This window comes from Nycticebus coucang, chromosome 17 (genome assembly GCF_027406575.1).
Source record: "Nycticebus coucang isolate mNycCou1 chromosome 17, mNycCou1.pri, whole genome shotgun sequence".
Classification (NCBI taxonomy): Eukaryota; Metazoa; Chordata; class Mammalia; order Primates; family Lorisidae; genus Nycticebus; species Nycticebus coucang.
This window is the reverse complement of record NC_069796.1, coordinates 58,919,651-58,941,680: the sequence shown is the minus strand read 5'-3', so window position 1 is coordinate 58,941,680 and position 22,030 is coordinate 58,919,651. Positions and strand designations below refer to the sequence as shown.

Sequence of the window (22,030 nt, the reverse complement as noted above, 5' to 3'; positions counted from 1 at the left end):
GATGAGTCAAATAAGACAGGAAATCACCCTTGCAGGTTGCAAAGTAACTGTGATCATGACATTGGGCAATATTTTCAGCTTGAAGGGACTCAAGGAATTCATATTCTGTATTGGTTAATATGTGCATCCTCATGGAAAACTGTGTGGGTAATTGAACCTAATGAGGGTCGGGAAGTCCACACTGGGGCTATTGTGAAGGGAATAAGTGGGTTAGTGCCAATTCTTTTTATTCACTTTTTTTTTCTTTTTACAACAAGGAGTTAATGCCAATCCTAAAATCTTTTTCTATGAAAGCAAAATAGCACTTGTATGGATAAAATAAGAGTTTAATTGAGTGTTGTACATAAAACGAGCTGTTATAGGCTTTACATTGCACATTTAGAAGGAACCCTGGAGGGCAGAAAATGTAAAATAATTGTGTATTGATAAGGTGATCTAGAACATGACCTAAATCACACTTGCTCGTGAAAATGAAATATTATCACCAGATAGCGGTGCAATGCCTGAACGCCATCTTGGAATCAATTTTCAATAGCAGATGGAAGAGGTAGATGTAGGTAGCTGGGAGCCATGCACACCTTCCGAAGTAGGCCAGGTGTGGAAAGTTGATGATAATTCCTGATTTAGTTCTTCTTTTTTCTTGGGGGAATAAATTTTCCTCCACAAATGGAACACCTTCTTTTATTCATTTTTATTCCAGCAGCAACATTGCCTTCTCCAGCTCAGCCATCAGAAACCCAGCCTACAACACTGCAAGAAAGAAGGTCACAACCCAGCAGTTCACCGTTTTACTCTCATACAACAGGTAACTGATTCTCTTTGCTGAACACTTGGGATAATTCGAATCTTGTTAAGCAGTGGCACTGTTTACAGAATACACTTCTGGAAGAAGACACATCTGACTTGAGGGCCAACACCAGCTGCTGGAAGAGCTAGAGGAGTCCTGCCAGGTGTGACATCAGCTATTTGACTTGTGCAAATGTGTACATTTTCTGAATTTGTTTTGTCACTTGTAAAATGAGTGTGATTCCATCGATCTTATAGAATGCTTGTGAGGATTAAATGTGATGACAGATTTGGGACATAGATACAAGGGGTAAGTGATAGATACCTGTATAATAACAACTACTATCATTTCTTAGATTATCTAGAATCCATCTGCCCGACTGGCACAGGTAGCTTGTATGATCTAGAAATATACACATGCATGTCTTTTTATAAATCTGATCAATCTCTTGACTCTAAACTTATTATTACACTTGCTCCCTTGGACCAGGGCCTTAAAACAATTAAATCCAGTCCTCTGGTGCATAGAACAAGCTGGTCACCCATGCTTCTTCCGAGGCCCAGATCCTAAATACAGCCAGACGTCTCCTGCTGACTCATCCGGCGTGTATTTACAGAACATTCTGAGATGGTGCTATGTGGTCTAGATGTTTGCGTTTCCTCAAAGTTCATATGTTGACATCTACTATCCAAAGTAATAGCATTAAGAGGTGGGGCATCTGGGAGATGATTAGGTCATGAGTGTACCCCCTGCATAAATGGAGAGTGCCCTTATAATGGAGCCCCAAGGGAGCTTGTTTGCCTCGTCCCCCACATGAAGACACACAGAAAGCAACATCTAGGAGGAATGGTCTCTCACCAGGTAACAGAATCGGCAGGTGCCTTGATCTTGGATTTTCTAGGCTCCAGAATTGTAATATGTTTCTACTGTTTATAAATTACCCAGCCTAAGATATTGTGTTACAGCAGCCTCAGCAGACTAAGACAGATGAACTGGGGATATCGAAATCAGGGTCAAAGAGGCATACCCCTTTGAGTTCTTGCTACTTCTTTCCAGACGGTCTTTTTCACTCTCTTAAGTTTGAGTCAACCTCCTGTAATCTCTACTCGTTAGAAATGTAGAATTTGCAGGTCCTCATTATGGTGGAGAAAGGAGATGCTGAAACATGTCATCCTTCCCGGCTCTTTTTTGGATACCCACAGTGGTAAGCTTGGGGGGTGGCTGGGGCTGAGCCCTTAGTGATGCAGACCTGGCTTATGTGTCCTTCTGCTGCTTCCAGATAAGGTCACACCTTGCAGAACTCCTCTTGCCTGTGACTCATGGCACTCAGCAGTTGCCAATCTGTGGGCCCCTGCCTCCCACCCTGTATGGCTCGCCTTTTGCCAAACATTCCTGGAAGCTGGTTAATTTAAAACGAACCTGCAGGGAGATTCACAGAAGGATTCACTCAGTTGGGATGAGATCACGGTGACATTTGGTTTTGAAAGTGGAATCCTTAGTGCAAACTGTTTCTGGGCACAAAAACAAAATGAAAATAGATAAAAACACAAGGTAACAGCAGTAGGAGCAGCTGCATCCTGCTCTTTTAGGGAGGGAAGAGGAAGAAAGTAGGAGTGGGGAATCATTCTCTAAAATATCATGTCACTGAAACCTGGTCGAGGTAGAGCTTTCCAGGGTGGAACAGACAGTGGAGCAGCTGGGTCCCCGGGACTTGTGTGAGGTTTGCCATTCTGGCTGTGAATATGAGGCTCTTGGGCCAAATCCTCACTGCGCCTGTGTCAGCCCTCAGTTGCCTAAAGCCACATGGCTGCAAGGACTGTGAGGTATGAAAGGGATTTTGGTTGTCATGTGGCCCACCACCTGCCTTTGGCAGATGTATGTGCCAGGAAATGCATGTACTATCTCATTTAATTCTTTCTGGATGGCCATATTTATTGCCATGTCAGATGGGTAAGGCTCTATAAATCTGCTTGGGAGGCACGCAGCTCCCCAGTTCAGCCACTAGTTACTACACGTGTGCCCACTGGCATATTGTTGAAGATTCTACCTGGATGATAAGAGTAGATGATGGTTAGAAAGTACAGTGCACAGTAGTATCCCTGTCCCCCTCATGGCTCCTTCTATCAGGTAATATGAATAGCTGGTATTTATCCAACAGAGTGACATCCGTGTTCCATGCATCATCCAATTTAATTATAACACCTTTGTGTGCTGTGTACTATTAATAGCTTGTAGTTCAGGGTACCCTAACTAGAAATACAAAAGGTGCCAAAAAATGTATACACATTTTAAGAAAGGAGAAAACTGTATTAAAATCATGATATCAAGTCACATTTCACTTCTGTAATTACAAGAGATACAAGATACAACCTTCAAGATAACAAATGTTATTGGTATATATTGAATATTATAATTTTAATAGAGTGTTTTTCTTTCTTAAACTATGGATACATTTTTGGCACCTCTGTATATATATGGTATCTCCCATCTGCAGTTTCACTTTCACAGTTTCAGTTACCTGCAGTCAACCACAGTCTGAATTATTTTAAGATAATTTGGAAGTAAGAGAAAGAGGCTACATTTACATAGTTTTTATTACACTATATTGTTACATTCTATTTTATTATTAGTTATCAGTCTCTTGCTGTGCCTAATTTATAAATTAAACTGTTTCATAGGTATGTATAGATAGGAAAAAACAGCATATATAAGGTTTAATACTATTCACAGTGTCATGCCTTCACTGGGGAGGGGGTCTTAAAACACATACCTTGTAGGTGGGGCGCTACTGCATACACAGCTCTTCTCGTACAGAGACACGTACATACACAGGTACATTCACAGATGCTTATGTGTTTATGCAAAGGACCCTAAGTGTCAAGGTCACATTGCTAACAGACCTTGTCAGCACTGAACTCTAAGTTTATGTGATTCAAGTCTATGCTACTTTCACTGCATCATCTATCCCTATTCCCGGAGGTCTTAATTAAGGTCACAGCAGATCCTAAGTAGACTCTAGATATTGCATAAACCTAGATATTGCCTTTGGCTCTCCTGGAAGTGGTCTCAGAATAAATAAAATGTGAACATAGTATTGTAAATATTTAGGGGAGGATATGATTAGTCCATTTCTGTTCATGTTGAGGTTCCAGTTTATACCTTTATCGGTTACGGAACTTTTTAGACCTCTCAGTATTTCCTTGGGATGGGAATGTAATGTGTGGGTGGGGTGGTTATCAGCAGAGGCCCTTGTCATTTCCTAAAGGTGGAAACTCATGTATCCATTCCCTGTCTGCTTCTTCATCTATGCATAGAAAACGAAACCAAGTTTGACAGGCTGAGGCAGGAGGATTGCTTGAGGCCAGGAGTTCAAGAACAGCAGAGGCAACATAGTGAGACCCTATTGCTACAAAAAAAAATTTAAAAATTAGCTGAGCACGGACAAGCCCATAATCCCAGCCACTCTAGAGGCTGAGATTAGAGGATCACTTGCACCCAGGGACTGGAAGTTGTGGTGAGCTAGCTGGGAATGAACCACTGCATTCAAGCCAGGGTGACAGGACAGGATTGTGTGTCTGTTAAGAAATAATACTAATAAAAAGTAAAAAACAATTAAATTAAAACCTGGTATTAGGAATATAATTGGCTTAGTATACAGTAGGTACTCAGTACAAAGAGAATTCTTTTGGAGTGAGTGATGGAAGGAGGAAGAGAGGGATGAAGTCGGGCAGGGAAAAGTGGGGGATTTGAGCTCAGGCACCAGTCTGGAAAGCTCTGGTTAAACAGAATTTTGTACTTGACCTATAGTTGGATAGAAAGGTCAACAGAACATATTCTCTGTGTCAAAACAGATCATTTAAAAATGCTTTGAAAATTTTGATGACTTTAAGACCAATGTGTTTTATGCCATATAAAATCTTAATCTTTATATGGTATAATATACGTTGGTCTGATGGCTGACATTACATTTTCTAAGAATTTCTAGATTAAAGTCCAGGCACATTGGCATCCAATGTAGTTATACACTACCTTTTGTAGATATCAGGGTGAATTTTTTTTTTTTGTTTTGAGACATATCTTATTTTGTTGCCCTCGGTAGAGTGCTGTGGCATCAGAGCTCACAGCAACCTCCAACTCTTGGGCTCAAGCAATCCTCTTGCCTCAGTTTTTCTATTTTTGGTAGAGATGGGCTCTTACTTTTTGCTCAGGCTGGTCTTGAATCCATGAGCTCAAGCTATCCACCTGCCTCGGCCTCCCAGAATGCTAGGATTACAGGGGTGAGCCACCACGCCTGGCCCATGGTACATTTTAATCATATTTTAAATGTAAAAAAACCCATGTGATGTCCACTCAGAATAGGGTGGTTCTGCTAACTGGATGTGTATGTGGCCTCTGGGCACTCATCAACAGCTTTTCAGCTAGCATGAAAATATTGATTGCCATTAAATGGTGCTCTTAACCTGGTACCATGAATAGGTTTCTGTGATTCTCCTAAAATCGGAGGTAAAACTTTGTGTGTACTTGAATTTTTTTCCATAAAGAAGAAAAGAAGTTCACTTTCAAAAGGCCCATGACAAAAAGGTTAAGAAACACAATTTTACGGGATAAATTAATAAAATGTTAATAACTTGGTATGATTCTTGCAAGGCTTGGAGCATTTCTTCATGTTATTATTCAATTTTTCATTCATCACCAGGAGGCATTGTGAATATATTTAGTGTCTGCAGTGAAAATTCAATAATTTTTGTAATTCTAATTAAATTTCCTTCTTGTTTTGAGCAGATGGGAATGGCACTGTGACACAGTCTTCAGATGGCCTTTGGCATAACAATCAAACTGTAAGCATATTCCCTCTTATCTGATTAGCCAGGTTCACTTGTTCATTTTCCTGGAAGCAAGTTACATTTCAAGACTTTTTGTAAGACTAGCCCACAGATTTTTTTTCTTCTTAAAGAAAAGAATTTGATTCTTTAATAGAATGCTTTAATTTGAAAAGTTTCTTTAAGTCGAAGTGGTACTTTACTGAATAACATACACACGTACACTGACATTCCTCTGGCCAAAAACTGGCAAAAAGAAAAGAATGAGCTAATTTAAGGACAGCAAGTTAACAACATAAAATACTCAAGAGGACTTCGATTATTGGGTAGCAACATGCTCTGATGGGGTGGAGTGGTGGCCATCCCAAACAGTAATAGAAAGTAAGTGAAAGAGTACTGGCTGAAAGTTAAGTTCCCTAATATCTTTTTTCCCATCCAATAGCCATTTTTTGTAGAAATTTTGGGGTCACTGTTGATTTTTTTTTTTTTTTTTTGAGACAGAGTCTCACTTTGTCACTCTCGGTACGGTGCACAGTGTCATAGCTCACAGCAACTTCAAACTCTTGGGCTCAAGCAATCCTCTTGCCTCTGCCTCCCAAATAGCTGGGACTACAGGTGCTCACCACAACACCTGGCTAATTTTTCTACTTTTTAGTGGAGATAGGGTCTTGCTCTCATTCTTGCTCTTGTTCAGGCTGGTCTTAAACTCCTGAGCTCAAGCAATCCACCTCCCTTGACCTCCCAGAGTGCTAGGATTACAGGTGTAAGCTATTGTGCCTGGCTGGAGATTTATTTTTATTTTTATTTTTTTAAAGAGTCAGGGTCTCTGTCAGCTAGGCTGCAGTGTAGTGGTGAGATCATGGCCTACTGCCATCTCAAACTCCTGGGCTCCAACAATCCTGTTGCCTCAGCCTCATGGGTAGCTGGGAGGACAGACATGTGCCACCACCCTCAGCTAATTTTTCCATTTTTTTGTTGAGATAGACAGGGTCTCACTATGTTGCCCTGGCTGGTTTGAGCTCCTGGCTTCAAGTGATCCTCTAGCACTGGCCTGCCAAAGAGCTGAGACTCTAGACAGATAAGAGTACCACACCTGGCCAAGGTTTTAGACAATTTTGATTCTCTAAATAGTCTCATAGTTTTTTCATAGTGAGCTTGAGAAAAATCTAAGGGATCCCAGTCTCCAGATGCTCCTGAAAGTTTCAACTTTGCAAATAAGTTAGACAAATGTAGCAATAGACTTTTTCTTTTCACTCCTCTTAGAGGCAACAAAAAAATCTGTTTGAGGTTATGAGAATAATCTCTCTTTCTTTCTTTTGGTTTTCCTTTTGAGACAAAATCTCACTCTATCACCTTGGGCCTTGGATTGAGGGTGGTGGCATCATCATAGCTCACAACAACCTCAAACTCTTGGTCTCAAGTGATCCTCTTGCCTCAGCCTTCCAAGTAGCTGGGACTACAGCACCTGCCACAATACCTAGCTAATTTTTTCTATTTTTGGTATGGAGATGGGGTCTTACTCTTGCTCAGACTGATCTCGAACTCCTGAGCTCAAGCAATCCACCTGCCTCTGCCTCCCTGAGTGCTAGAATTACAGACATGGGCCACTTTTCTTTTTTTTTTTTTTTTTATTTCTTTTTTTTTTTTGAGCCTCAAGCTGTTGCCCTGGGTAGAGTGCTGTGGCATCACAGCTCACAGCAACCTCCAACTCCTGAGCTCAAGCGATTCTCCTGCCTCCGCCTACCAAGTAGCTGGGACTACAGGTACCCACTACAATGCCCAGCTATTTTTTTGTTGCAGCTGTCATTGTTGTTTGGTAGGCCCAGGCCGGATTCAAACTCGCTAGCTCAGGTGCATGGGGCTGGTGCCTTAGCCGCTTGAGCCACAGGCACCAAGCCGTGGGCCACTTTTCTAATAGCAAGTTGTGAGAAATGACAACAGGGCCATTGTAAGAAAAATTCAAAAAACTCAGGCAAATTGGGGCTATTTAGTGTAGGACCAAATAGCTTTGTGCTGTATACCTTAGTGACAGTGAAAACACCACTATGCAGGAATGATATTAAAAATTTTCATGGACGGGTGCAGTGGCTCACGCCTGTTATTCTACACCCTGGGAGGCTGAGGTGGGTAGATGGCTTGAGCTCATGAGTTGGAGACCAGTCGGAGCAAAAGCGAGATCCTGTTTCTACTAAAAATAGAAAAATTGAAGCAAGAGGATCACTTTAGCCCAAGAGGTGGAGGGTGATGTGAGCTATGATGGGTGCTCTACCCAGGACAACAGCTTGAGACTCTGTCTCAAAAAAAAAAAAAAGAGAAAGAATTTTAATGGCTTGCATACAAGTGGGTACAGATTGATTTGATGGATGCATGCCGAGTTTGTTCCTGCTGGCTAAATATCAGAACTGCCACTACATACATGTTTACTGTATTGCCTTGTGACCAGACTCATGCTACATTTAGAAAAAAACACTCCGTATGGTGAGGTTGCTCATGGCCTCAAGTATCTTAAGAACATGTATAGCAGCAAGTGAAAGTAATTTAGATGCACGTTTAAGACAGGTAGTAGCCAAAAGGTGGGTTATTTGTTCCTCAACTCAAGATGTCATAATGTCTCTCAGGGATCTCAATAACATGCAGCATGTAGTTTGACCCAGTAGGCTGATTTCCTCTCTGGGAGGGAAAAATTGAAAAACACATAAAAATGAATGGTAGAGTATGTTCAGTACTGCTATTTATAATAATGGAAACTGTATCAGTAACTTAAATGTTTGATAGTAAGAGATTAGTTAGTCAGCTTAGCATGGCCAAACATTGCAGTCATTGTAGTCATTGCGTATACTTAGTGATATGGGTTATAATACATTGTTTAGTGAAAAAAGCAACTTTTGTTTTTAAAGGCAGAGTTTCAGTCTGTTGCCTAGGGTAGAGTGCTGTGTCATTGTGGCATCATCCTGGCTCACAGCAACCTCAAACTCCTGGATTCAGGTGATCTTCCCTCCCTAGCCACCTGACTAGCTCAGAGTACAGGAGCCTGACACAGTTTCTGGCTAATTTTTCTATTTTTATGGGGTCTGGGTCTGACTCTTGCTGAGGCTAGTGTCAAGCTCCTGAGCTCAAATGATCCTCCCGTCTCCCTTCCAGAGTGCTAGGATTATGTGTGAGCTGCAGCGCCTGGCAGAAAGAAACAACTTTAAAAATAGTAGATACACTGTAATTTATATAGACTTCAGTTATTGTTTCTATGCAAGAAAAAATTCTAGAAGGATAAGATTCTAGAAGAGTACATAAAATAAAATAGTGCTTTATTTCTGGATGTTAGAATTATGGTTGATTTTAGTTTTCCTTTTTTATGCTTAGCTGCATGTTCTAAAACGAACATGCAGTATTTGTGTAATATAATTTAAAAATGAAAGCAAAGTCAGCCTCCCGAAAGCCCATTTTCCATCAACCCACTTTATGTTCTCCCCGCTGCCCCCAGCCTCCCATGGTAAGGTGATAACAGCACAACCCCTCCCCTTCCCCCAGGCACTGGCTATCTGAGCAAGAATGGCACAAATAACAGCCTATATCCCTCATGGTGTGTAGCAGGAAGGCCCTACAAAGTACCTTTCTAAAGCCTTATTGAATCTGCTGTTTATAGACAAAGGAACAGGTTCAGAGAGGCTAAATAACTTGTCTATGAGTACACAGAAACTAAATGGAAGAGCAGGGATTCTGACTTCAGTGATTAAACTCCTACACAGGAGAAGACATGATCCCTTGCTCTTATCCTCTACTTTATTCTGTTAAAAAATATTTGCCCTGTGTGCTGTCTTTAGGATCATAGATAAGCTATGAAAGGGGCCCTTGCATGATGCTTGGCACATTTCAGTCTGTTTCAGGAGATTATAGTCTCCTGTGATCTGCACCAAGAGATTTAAACACCATTCTACATTTCTGCCTGATTGCATAGCATCAAATCATTAATCAGGGCCATGGCCATGCGCAGCTATTTTCATGTCTATTTCTATAGACATAGATTCTTGAATTACATTTACAAAACAAGTAAGGACTTTAAGTATTAAACTCAATAACTGAACACATTCAGATAATATCACATCAAGCCAACTTATACATGAAAGATTTTCCCCCTTTTTAAAAAATTATTTTTTATTAAATCATAACTTTGTACATTGATGTATTTATGGGTTTTCTCCTTTTTTAATATCACAAGAGGATGTATCTATGGAAACAGCTTATGATTTTAAAAACAGATAGTTTACATGCAATACATACAAACCCATTTTAAATACACAGTTTTAGTTTTGACAAATATAGACACCTATATAAATACCACCTCAAGCAAGACATAAAACATTTTCATCATCCTAAAATATGTTTTGAATTTCAAATTGTCCTAAAATGTCACCATTACTTAGAACCACAGATGATTTGGACTTATCATTCATGTTCCAGAGGTAGTTCAGGTCCACTACAAATAAATGTGGCTAGGTAAGTTGTTCTAGGAAATGTTTTCTATCCATAACACTAACAAGATGCTTATTCAATCTGATGTTTCCTTAGCAACTGTCCCCAACACAAAAGCCATGGACGACCACCACCACCACCAATAAGGGACTCTACATTGGAATCTCTCTTTTTGCTGTGATGTTGCTTGCTCTCCTGGTTGTCATCATTACCAAAAGTAAGTCATTTCAAGATTGTTCCTAGGGCACTACTGCAAAGGCTCTATAGCCGAACTTCCTGGGTTCAAGTAGCTCTATGCCATGCAATTTTGATTTTGCATGACTTTCCCATATCCCCAAATCCTTGTGTGTAAAATGCATATGGAAGTACCACTTATCACTAGAGGCATGTGAGGGTTATATGCACTAGTACGAACAAAACATTGAGAACAGTGATTAGCACATGGTGAGTACAAAGCAATCTTAAACTGTAAATAGTGCATTTAGATAAGATCCTTTTCGTCATGAATCTTCATCAATCTCATGGAGTTTATATTATAGTGAATTTTTCACCTAACACTATTGTTTCTTAACCTTCCTTATTTTTCATTTATTGACACCATAAAGAGAAAAATTATATTCTCCACAACAGAAATTATAGTTATTTTTCAGTATCCTTGGCACATTCGTTCCAGGACCCCCATGGATACCAAAATCTGTGAATGAACAAATTCCTTTTAAAATGGTGTAGTACTTACAAATAATCTGCACATACCTTCCCACGTAATTTAAATCATCTCTAGATTATTTATAATACCTGACACGGTGTGAATGTTATGTAAGTATTTGTTAAGTTGCATTTTTATCTGTATTATTATGTTTTATGGTTTTAAAAAATATTTTCAATCTGTAGTTGGTTTAAGCTTAGGATATTAAACTCTTGGATACTTCTCATCTGTTTTAAGAAATAAGTGTCTGTTGGGTAGGGTTGATATTCGGAAGGCAACAAATCATTGTAATAGATAAGATTTGTTCTCTTCACCCCTGAAAATCTAATTGTTTTTTCCTGTGGGGTGATACTGTTGAAAAGTCTTACAGCAACAATTTGGCAGAAGAAGAGAGAAATGAGACATTGAGAGGGGAAACTGGTTGCAAGACTACAGCTAGAACAAAAATCTTCAAGAAGCAACCAGCCAGGGTTTCCGACCTCTCTTCTGCCAAGTGTCTGTGTGTGTGTGTAACCTGCCTCTCATAAAAGAACCACAAATAGCTATTTAGTAAGATGCTGTATTTGAAACCATTACTAATCTATTTCATGTGTCTGGGCAGACTTACAAAGTTAAGAGTATTCTCTGTAAATTTGAGGGAATTTTTACATTATTATTTTATTTAGAAGTCAGTTAGTGAAAATAATTATTTGGAAATTGAATAAAACACCTTTTAGGGAAGTTAACACTTTCCCTTTGAAGGTTTGATAATTGAGTATGCTGAAAAAAATGGACAGTAGACAGAGTGACAGGAGAAAAGGTGTACATATTATGTGCACATGGGAGCCACAAAAAGATGAGCCTCAAAGACCCAATGGCTGAAACTTAAACACCCTTTCTATGAGGTAGACAATCGTAGAGGAAAAGTAAAGCATTTTAGGGGAGATGAGTAGACCCCCAAAGCAGACAATAGGCTGGGACAAAGTTCTTTATGGTGTCAACTCTAGTCTGTCTTCCTATAATATGCATCCATGCCCTGGGGGAGAGACTCACAGCAACTGAAAATCTGGAGGATCTGGCCTAGAGGTAGAGAGGGGGACTTTAGAAAAAGCCCTTCCCTGCATTTGCTGCTGTCAAGGTGCTCTCAGTTAGAAATCCAGAGCAGCATATTTTGAGTTATCGTTTTCTTAGCTCCAATAACCTTAAATATGCTTTTCTCCTTAAATAACTCATTTTCTTAGTAAGGAGGGGGGTGACTGGTAGTGTAAAAGTTTGGCAAAAGTACCCTTTGATAGATGTTACCCTTAGGATGACTTTGTGTCCCAGTTTGCCAAGGACAATCCTGGTTACTGTCTGCTCTTCTGTAGCCCATCAGAAAACTTCCTCAGTTTTTAAAAGGAAAGAATATTTGACAATTGTACTAATGTAAGTCAATATATGCAGATGGATATACCAAATCATTAATGAAGATGAGATTCTGAGCAGGAGAGGGATCGTTTGGATTCTCCACACTCAAAAAGACATACAAAAAAGTTACTGCAAAGTACCAGGAAAGAGTCTAAGTAATAACAGAAATCATATGTTTGTTTGGAAGAAGATAATATGAACTCTTTTACTGACATGTTAAATTTTATCTTCAACTCCTCTTCCAATTTAGAGTGTTTCTACAACAAAAACAAGATGGCACAACTAAGGTAAGTTTAAAAGTGTTTGTGTCGATACCTTTTGATGCCCCTACTCTAGTAAGATAAAGAGAAATTTCTCTCTCTCCCCCTACTTTTTTTCCTAAAAAGTCCATTTTATATCCTAGATCCTCAAAAGCTAGGCTAATGAGCACCTCTATTGCTGTTCATACCTTCCAGTGATATTTTAGCTTTCTGTATTTCCCTGGCGTTGTGGCAGGGCGCACTTCTCTCCTCCCCTCTCAGAGCAATAGAACAAAATTGCGAATTTTGCTTGATGGGCCCGTGCATTGAATGAATGGTTTTGGTTTGTTCTTTTGTTTTATTCAATTCTTTCTTTTACTGAGTGTGTATTGAGTACCTATAATAATGCACAGGAACAAACAAAAGAGGCAGAAATCAGATAAGCAAATAAGCAGGGTTCTTTTAAGGTGCTTTCAGAGAAACTGGATGGGGTCTACAGAGCAGGGTGAAAGGTGTTTGAGTGAGCTCAGAGGAAGCAGAAAATTTGGACCAGATGATCCCTGGGTGAAGGTGAAGGAAGTGCAGCTGCACTGAGGTAGCGCAAGTGCAGCTGCACTGAGGTAGCGCAAGTGCATCGGCTCCCATCATTCCCCGCTGCTCCATAGCCTGCCTGCTCCACTCATTTATTTTTAGTTGTCTGGCCATGTGGGCATGTGAATTTACTATCTCTGTGAGGATCTTTCAGTCTACCCTGCAACCCAGTTAGCCCTTCACTGCCTCTATGCCATGAGGCTACGGGCCGCAGTGCCTGTTATGCCAGGAGACAGCTACTTAGTCGTAAAGCCAACTGGTGAGCTGTGTTTGGTCAGGTGGGGCTTTAAGCAAGGGCTTTCTCTGATTCAAAATCCATCCCTGTTAGGCTGCTGTCCTTTAATCCTTGTTCTCCTTTACTGAATGTGGCTATGTCTGAGTTAATTACATGAGCCAATCCACGGAACAGGCTTTGAGTGGTGCCCAGCACGTTGGAAGTGCTCAATACAGGTTGGCCCTCCATAGCAATGAACCTATGAGACAGGCACAGATTGGAAAACATGTTCAGAAATGTCAAGTGCCATCTAAGGCCACACCACAAAGCATATAAAGGGCTCAATCTCTGGAGCCCATGCTGAATAGTTTTGACTAACTGCTTCTGGGAGTGGAAAAGAAATGTTCCTTATAGATGGGTGAGCATGGAACATATATCTTTTTAGTTACTTGATTTCTGTTCTTGCTCTGCCAACTTATCTTTTTCTAAAAGGTTCACTTATCTCAATGAATCCCCAACATTAAAAAAATAAAAATAAAAGGTTCACTTATTATTATCTAATTATAAAAAAACATAGTAGAGAATATAAAGTATTGAAAGGTGAAAAAAAACATGCCCCACTTAATGAGTATGTGTATTTCCTCACGACTCTGTCTTTTTTGGCAGTTACATCACACTGACTCACTTAAACCTATTGACACCTAAACTAAGTGTTTTCACACATGTCTGAGAGATGTTTTCAAAGCAGTGGAAGGGCTCTGTCTCTCTTGTTTTTTAAAATACAATCAGTATGGGCATGTTCTTTATCTGTGGCTGAATGAAGACTCAGCTTCCATATTTTTTTTGAGCCAGGCTTTGGTAATAGAAATAGTCATTATACAAATTTGAAATAAGCAGCTACATCAAAATTCTGTGTGAATTGAACTTAAAATTCTGCTTTCTTTCGTGACTTGTACTTCTATTCTTTCTATTTATGTCTATAGTACCCAAACAGTAGTCAACCACGACTACCCCCAATTAACAGGAGATGCAGAACAAGCTCTCCAAGCAGTCACGTTTAAGTTCCTCTTGTAGTTTGATATGGAAGGCTGGCACACAAAATACCAACAGCTCTCTCTAAAATATTAATCTCTTGATCTTCATTGCTTGACGTTTCTGTACACTTGATGTGTATGAGTGTATGTGCCATAAAAGAAATCTAACCTTGGCCTTTGAAATTTTGCTGTAAAACACAGCAGTAAGATTTTGGGCACCGTAAGCCAGTATACACTTGTGGAACAGTGCCATTTTATTACATTCTATAGTTTTCTATTCTATGTTTATGTTAAACATAGGATGGAGATTACTGAGTAGATTTAACAACCCTCTATAAAGGGTCACAATCCATAGTTGGAAAAATACCAGTCAACCAGTTCTAAGCAAAACCTCATTTGAAAATATACATCTAACTTAGTTTGATGTCAGATATCTGCACTTAGATGTTTCAGTTTTGTGTTTTATTTATTTATTTTTTTTTTTGTGAGACACAGTCTCACTGTCTTGCACCCAGTACAGTGCCTTGGCATCATAGCTCACAACAACCTCAAACTCTTGGATTCAAGTAATTCTCTTGCCTCATCCTCACAAGCAGCTGGGATTACAGGTGCCTGCCACAACACCAAGCTATATTTTAGAGATGGGGCCTTGCTCTTGCCCAGGCTGGTCTTGAACTTATAAGGTCAAGCAATCCACCCGCCTTGGCCTCCCAAAGTGCTGGGATTATAGGCATGAGCCACCTTGCCCTGCCCCCATTTTTATGTTCTATGAGTTTCCTAAAGGACAATAGTTTGAGTTTTTTGAATATTTTTTAAATTGTCTGCATGTTATACAGACTTTTCTATAATACTCAGGGCTACACTTTTCACAACTCCAGAAGGTCCTGTTGATTTCATAGTTTGTGTGAATGCAGCTCCTAGAGTTATACATACCCAGTCTTGCCTAATTATAAACAAAAATGCTGCTCATACTTTAGAAGTAGTCTACTTTTTCCTTATTTGTGTTATTCTTCAACTTTTCCTACAGTATGGTTTCATTGAATGACTCTAAAATTGGAGCTTTGCAAAATGCAGCTGAAAGGCGAGTCCCTCCAGAAGACAACATCTACATTATTGATGATAATGTTTATGTCATGGATTAAGGCCCAGTGATGCTGTTCAAGGTTTTGTGCCCATGACTGAAGAAGACAGTGACCAGATTATCACCATGTCAGACATCTTTGAAACTCCAGGATCATTTTTCTGCATCTGTTTGATCTGGTATTCCAATGTCTCAGTGATATGGGTAGAGTCTAGCTCAAAACTATAGTGAACATCATTGTTAATATAGTCCTAATATTTTATCCTAAAACTGGATTAATCTTTCTGACCATTGCAGCATTATCTCTCAAACATGAACACTAGAATTATATCTTTTTTTAAGACTCCATGAATCCTGTCTCCATCAAAGAAACAATCATTGAGAATAGAGGAAATGGAATTTCACCCTAAGCTTTCAAGAAGAGGGAAATGAGGCTGGAAAAGGTGGCTCATGCCCATAATCCTAGCACTATGGGAGGCTAAGGCAAGAGGATCACTTGAACTCAGAATTTGGAGACCAGCCTGAGCAAGAGTGAGACCTCATCTCTGTTAAAAACAGAAAAATATTAGCCTGGTGTTGTGGTAGTTGCCTGTAGTCCCAGTTACTCAGGAATCTGAGGAAGGCAGGAGGATCCTTGAACCCAGGAGTTTGAGGTTGCTGTGAGCTAGGCTAATATGGCACCTTAGCCTGGGGTACAGAATGAGACTCTGGCAGAAAGAAAGAAAGAAGGAAGGAAGGAAGGAAGGAAGGAAGGAAGGAAGGAAGGAAGGAAGGAAGGGAGGATCAGGCACCACTTAATGTATCAATCTTTCTCTTAGAGAGAGAGAAGAAAGAAAGAAAGGAAATAGACTTAAAAATCAGCAAGTCTAACTTGAGAATTAATTTGGATGTATTTCATTATTATGTTTTGTTTCTGTATTATAATTCCAAATGTTACATTTCTTAAATTTCCTAAGGGTTTTAACTCATGAAGCTTCACAGGTTTTATTTTTTATTTTCCTCTATAGGGAAATAAATAGGAGTGAGTCTAATTTCACCATAGTAGGTATGTTTGTTTTCTCATGGCTCTGGAAATACGATACATTAAGTGGTGCCTGATCCTGGATGAGGATAGCTGTTCTAGTGGTCAACAGAAGCTACAGCAGTGAATATGCACCAAATGTGCTTTAGGGGGAGATGATCATTTGCCACATGATTCAACACACTTATGCTATTTTATGCTACATTTGTGTTATAATGCTAGGCACTCATGTAAACAATCATCAGGCCCTTTGAACTAATTTTTAGAAGGAGACAGTGCAGAAATGAAAGGACAAAATGGAAAGAGTATGCAAAAAGGCTTTCTTCCTTAGAAAAGTTATACAGCAAATATAATAGTGTTTGGAAGTGTCCCTAGTTTCATACAAAATTCTAAATTTCTAAATTGCTTCCAAACCATTTTTATATTTCAGATTGTTTAAGCAAAGCAAAGAGTGGGTCGTTCCCCATAAATCTAATTAATCATATCACAATTTATCCTAATGTTATTTTTCATAGTTCAATTAAATTTTTAGTTTTGCCAGGATAGTTAAACAAATGTCTATTGTTAGGATATCTTCAGTTACTAAAATTGTTTAGAGTATAGATTTTCAAAGGCTGTATTTGTCAGAAGAGAAAAATCTCTATGTGAACACTTAAGGCTGGGTATTAATTTCAATTTCTATATGAGTAAACACTGAAATAATTCATGCTTGGGACCAGAGCTACTTACATCATAGTGGTCTCAGAGGACAGGATGCTTGCTTTTGAAGACAACATTTTTGATACTGATCTACAGAGTTCTAGGAAATTAGCTAGGTCTTTTAAAGATTCTGTGAGCAGTGAGATTGTGATACATGATATTCTGGGTTTTCCAAATGTGGCTGAGTTGATATGGTCTAAAAATTTATTTTGTTTAAGTTAGAGTGTTGTCTTGGATTCAAGGCAACATGAATAAACCTAAAGATTTAAAATCAAAGCCTGGATTTGTAGTTTCTCTGTAAATACTTGGGAGATTGGGCTGCATTTCTATGGACTCAAGGCCTTACTATTGAAGCCACAACCTCTAGCCACCAAATCCTCACCTTCCTGCCTGCTCATTTTTGTTACCTGCCTGGTGCCTTACAAGACTTTGAGTTTATGGCATTCACTCTATTCTCCATGTCTTTCCTGGAGCTTTTTGGTGCACATCAAAGGCTTTGGGAATCTGGTTAATTTTGTCTAATTGAACATTTCCAAAACTTGGTTGAACATGTGAGCACAGTGACCTGTAGCATTCTGTGAAGAGTTGACCTGAGTTCTAAACCCAACTCTTAGCAGTAACACTAGATGACATCAAAGCAAACTGTTTTTGTGCCTACGTTTTTTTTTTTTTATCCATTAGATACGGCCATTTCCATACCGACCATGACATATAGCGGTAATTCCAATGAAATGTTACTTGTAAGAAGTATTTAAAAAGTAAAAAAACACTACAGAAATGCCAGGCTTATTTTTCTAGTGGTCTTTGTAGCAAGAAAAGATATAGCATTATTGCTCAGTAAAAAATTTCGATGGTGTTACATAAGTCTCTTGCTGTATGGTATATCTTTTTTTAAATGTTGCTTTTTCAAAAAAGTTGGGTATCATCTTATACATGTATTATAGATAAAATCATTTAATAACAAAATGGGTAGGGAGGAAAGCGAGATATTTAGTTAATATAATTTCTTCCTCTGTAAACACACCAATCTTGTGCATCATATTGAATTTTGTTTTGTTTTTGATTCTTGGAGACACAGTTGAGATTCCTTTACTCATAATCTGTCTTGGGACATTAGAATACTGTGTGATTAAAACTGCACACTAAAAAAAAAAACAACTGTATACTTAAACTTAAGAAATTTTGCAAGTCTTGAAGATGTAGCAGAACTAATTGTTCACTGATAATCTAGTTTAATTTGTATGGACACTCATAAATAAAAGTTGCTTTTCCTTTTTCATTTTGAAAACTGACTTGGTATTTTTTCAGGCTTGCCAGTTAGTCTGGGCCAGGAATTGTAAACTTGCAGACTTCTGGAACAAAGTCAAAGTGGGTCGAAATTTGTTGAGAGTCAAGTAGGTGCCAGGTAATCTTACAGATGCTGGAGGTATTGAATAGAACATTACGGTTCCTGAAATGCTCCAATTAATTGGGAGGAAATACAAAACCCATCATTTGTGGTACTGATTAATGCTTATGAGAATGAATATTGTAATAGCCTGGCTTTTCCACCAGGGTATTTGGGGCCAGCATCCTTTGTTGCAGGTGGCTGTGCTGTGCAATGTTAGATGGTCAGCACCATGCCTGATTTCTGCCCACTAGAAGATCCTCCAGTTGTGACAACCTAATCTCCTGATGGGCACCATCACTCTTGGTTGAGAGCCATTGTGGTACAGCATGTCTGGGTGAGGTAGGAAGTGGTGAAGCTTTAGCTGGTTGGCCAAGGGCTGCCTCTGGGAAAGAGGTGACATTTAAGTTGGAAACCAAGAGAAATGTGTAGGTAGCAGCTATACGAAAATCTGGTTGAAGGGATCCAGAGCGGGAAGAGGCTTGTGTATTAAAAGATGAAGGACTGAAAAAGGAAGTGAGTGAGGCAGGGTGGAGAGACATGAGGCTGGCAGAGGAGCAGTGTGTCTGGCCAGGTGCTGCTGGAAGGAGCTCTGTAAACATGGTCTGTTTGAGAAGACAGTCCCACTCTTGGGGGAAAAATAAAGGTCTTTTGCATATGAAAGGCTAAGCCTGTTAACCATCACCAGGTTATATTTTAACATCTTTTAACATGCTTCAGTGATGCTGTTGTAAGTTCAGATATGGCCTCTTGAGAAAGTCATCTTTGCTGGGGTGACAGAGGGAATAGGTAGAAGAGGGGGAAGGAAAAAGGATACATACATTTTGGCAGGATGGGCTTATCACAGGGCTGTGATGCACCCAGGCCTAAGAAGAGAGATTTTGGAATAGGAAGGTCAGGGCACCAGAGTTTGACTCTGATCTGGGTCCAAACTTGCAGCTTTGAGAGGCAGTGGTGGGATGGTACAGGAGCTCACTTCTTGGTCCACAAATGCATTTTTAAAGTAGTTATGTATTTGGATATGCATCTGTTTCTTTTTTTTCTTTTTATTTGGGAAGCAGGTAGACTCTGTCTCCCAGGCTGGAGCACAACTAATAGCAACTTTGCCTCCTGGACTGCTCAAGTGATCCTTCTGCTTCAGCCTCTCAAGCAGCTAGGACGGTAGGTGCACATTATCACATGCTGCTAATTTTCCTTTTTTTTTTTTGTAGAGATAAGGGTCTCCCTCTAGTGCTCAGGCTGTGGTGTACATCTTTTTTCTTCTTTAAGCCTCAAACCCATGATTTAATGGAGATTGACTAGGATGACTAAAACTTTAAAGTTTATTAATTTAAAATAATATAAGTGAGTAATAGCAAAAGGGCAGTGTAAATATGGCAAAGGTTATGTAGCTGTCTGAAGATGGGGAGGCAATAGATTAGTCCATCTGGGAGCTTGTTAAAGTATAGAGCAGATTCCTGTGCCCCTAAAGATTCTGATTAAGTAAGACAGATGAGACCTTAGAATTTTTATTTGCTTAAAGGACAGAAAACAAGTAACAACAAGTTGTTTAACATTTCAAAAAATCATTCAGACTTCATTAAAGAATATGCAGAAATAAGAGCCTACAATAATTCTTCATTGTTATTTAAGAAGAACATCTCATGAAATGAACACAGAAACACCAAGGTGGTCTGTGTTTGCATTGCCCTGCCAATTTTGAAGCTAAGTTAAGATTAGAGGACTCAGAGTCCTAAAAATATAGGAAAACCCTAAGAAATGTAAGGGATGCATATTTACACTCATTTTTATAGTCTAGTTTGTGCAGAAACAGTTTTAGTTTCATAGTGATTTCTGGAAGGAAAAGAATGATAATTTATCATTTGCTCTCTGTCTGACCAAGGTTGATTGTTAATAGTTTTAGAAGATTTCAGGATATATATCCTCCCAAGACTAAATTTCTTGTTTGACATTCGATCACATCAGATTTTCTAAGGAAATAAATATCAAAAGCCATTGTCCACCTTCTATAAAAATAATGACAGCCAATTAAAAAAAATACAGTGGTGGGTGGCGCCTTGGCTCAAAGGAGTAGGGCACCGGCCCCATATGCCAGAGGTGGCGGGTTCAAACCCAGCCCTGGCCAAAAACTGCAAAAAAAATAAAAAAATAATAATAATACAGTGGTGTTCTTTGTAGCCTTGTAAATGTGAGCATAGTGTATGTGGGGCTGAAGCAGGAGATTCTAGAAATTAGAACTCCCAAAAATCTAACTGTGAAGTTTCCTTGCATATTCTCAAGATACTAAGGGTTTTCTAGATCTTACTTGGAGTCTCGGAGTCTTGATCTTACTTGTGCCCTTCCTCAGTCTCCTGAGTCCTTACTCTGCACAGCCACCAAGGTACTCTAAAAACCCAGATCCAGTTGTGTTATGCCTTAGCTGGAAGTCCTGGATTTCTCTCCACTGGGTAAAATTCCCAACTGCACAGTGAGCCCAGCACTGCTTATCCCTACCTCGGTTTGCCTGCTTCATGGAGTCCCTTTCTGCTGTGCTCCAGCAGGTGTAAATGCTTTAGATACCCACCCTCCACTCCATGGGCCATCCCCCCGCCAAGAATGCTCATCTCCTGTTTCTTTGTGGATTCCTCAAGTCATTCCTCAAGACTCAGCTCCTGGGTCGCCGCTGCAGTCCTCTGGTCCTTCTTCACCTGGACAGAATTAATTTCCTCTTCTGAATACTTTTGCGAAGACCGTTTTATCTTCTCAATAAATATGGAAGCGGGGAACGCCTCTCCTGTGCCAGGCATGGTGCTAGTGGCTAGTTCAAGTCATTCTTCACAGGCCTGTGTCCCCCCAACCAGTATGACATCTTTGAGTGAATTACTGAGAATCCCCCTTTTCCTGGCTGATTTAGTCCTGACCCAGGACAGAGGCATGTCACTGGAGTTTAATCTGAGATCTTTGTGCTATATAAGCTAAAACCACAAATGGTGATCCCGTAACTTAGCACTTTTAGAGTTGTGTAGGTTGATGGTGCTTTTTATTTTATTTAATTAATTAATTTATTTATTTATTTTGAGACAGAGTCTCACTATGTCACCCTCAGTAGAGTGCTATGGCATCACAGCTTACAGCAATCTCAAACTCTGGGCTTAAGTGCTTCTCTTGCCTCAGCCTCCCAAGTAGCTGGGACTACAGGCTCCCGCCACAACACTCAGATATTTTATTGCTGCAGTTGTTGTTTAGCAGGCCCAGGCCAGGCTTGAACCCACCAGCCTTGGTGTATGTGGCCATTGCCCTATTCACTGAGCTACGGGTGCTGAACCATGATGGTGCTTTTTGAGACTTTTTTTTTTTAAAGACAGAGTCTTACGTTGTCATCCTTGGTAGAGTGCTGTGGTGTCACAGCTCACAGCAACCTCTAGCTCTTGGGCTTAGGTGATTCTCTTGCCTCAGCCTCCCAAGTAGCTTGGACTACAGGCACCCATCACAATGCCCAGCTAAGATGGTGCTTTTTATACTCAATACTTCGAGGGAATTATTTTCAGGACCTAACTTAATTCTTACTAGATGTTCAATAAATATTTACTAAAATTAGTGAATAAATTGACAGAATGTT

General features: G+C 39.6%; 1 protein-coding gene and 1 long non-coding RNA gene across 5 annotated transcripts in view; both read left to right on the top strand.

Moving 5' to 3' along the window:
• The window catches only part of HAVCR1 (hepatitis A virus cellular receptor 1), a 34,029-nt gene extending 15,718 nt beyond the window's left edge, over positions 1-18,311 (top strand). For 3 of the 4 annotated variants that reach the window (XM_053567399.1, XM_053567398.1, XM_053567400.1), the window contains exons 4-8: positions 701-805; positions 5,570-5,625; positions 10,171-10,291; positions 12,417-12,453; positions 15,272-18,311. In XM_053567399.1, the coding sequence (XP_053423374.1) occupies positions 701-805; positions 5,570-5,625; positions 10,171-10,291; positions 12,417-12,453; positions 15,272-15,386 (434 nt within the window). In that variant the 3' untranslated portion in view covers positions 15,387-18,311. The remainder of the gene's footprint in view (positions 1-700; positions 806-5,569; positions 5,626-10,170; positions 10,292-12,416; positions 12,454-15,271) is intronic. The other variant, XM_053567401.1, reaches the window with a different exon arrangement.
• A 933-nt stretch (positions 18,312-19,244) lies between these two features.
• LOC128569191 (uncharacterized) overlaps positions 19,245-22,030 on the top strand; it is a 65,478-nt gene continuing 62,692 nt past the window's right edge. Inside the window, exon 1 of the long non-coding RNA XR_008375281.1 lies at positions 19,245-19,593. This is a non-coding gene — a long non-coding RNA (uncharacterized LOC128569191). The remainder of the gene's footprint in view (positions 19,594-22,030) is intronic.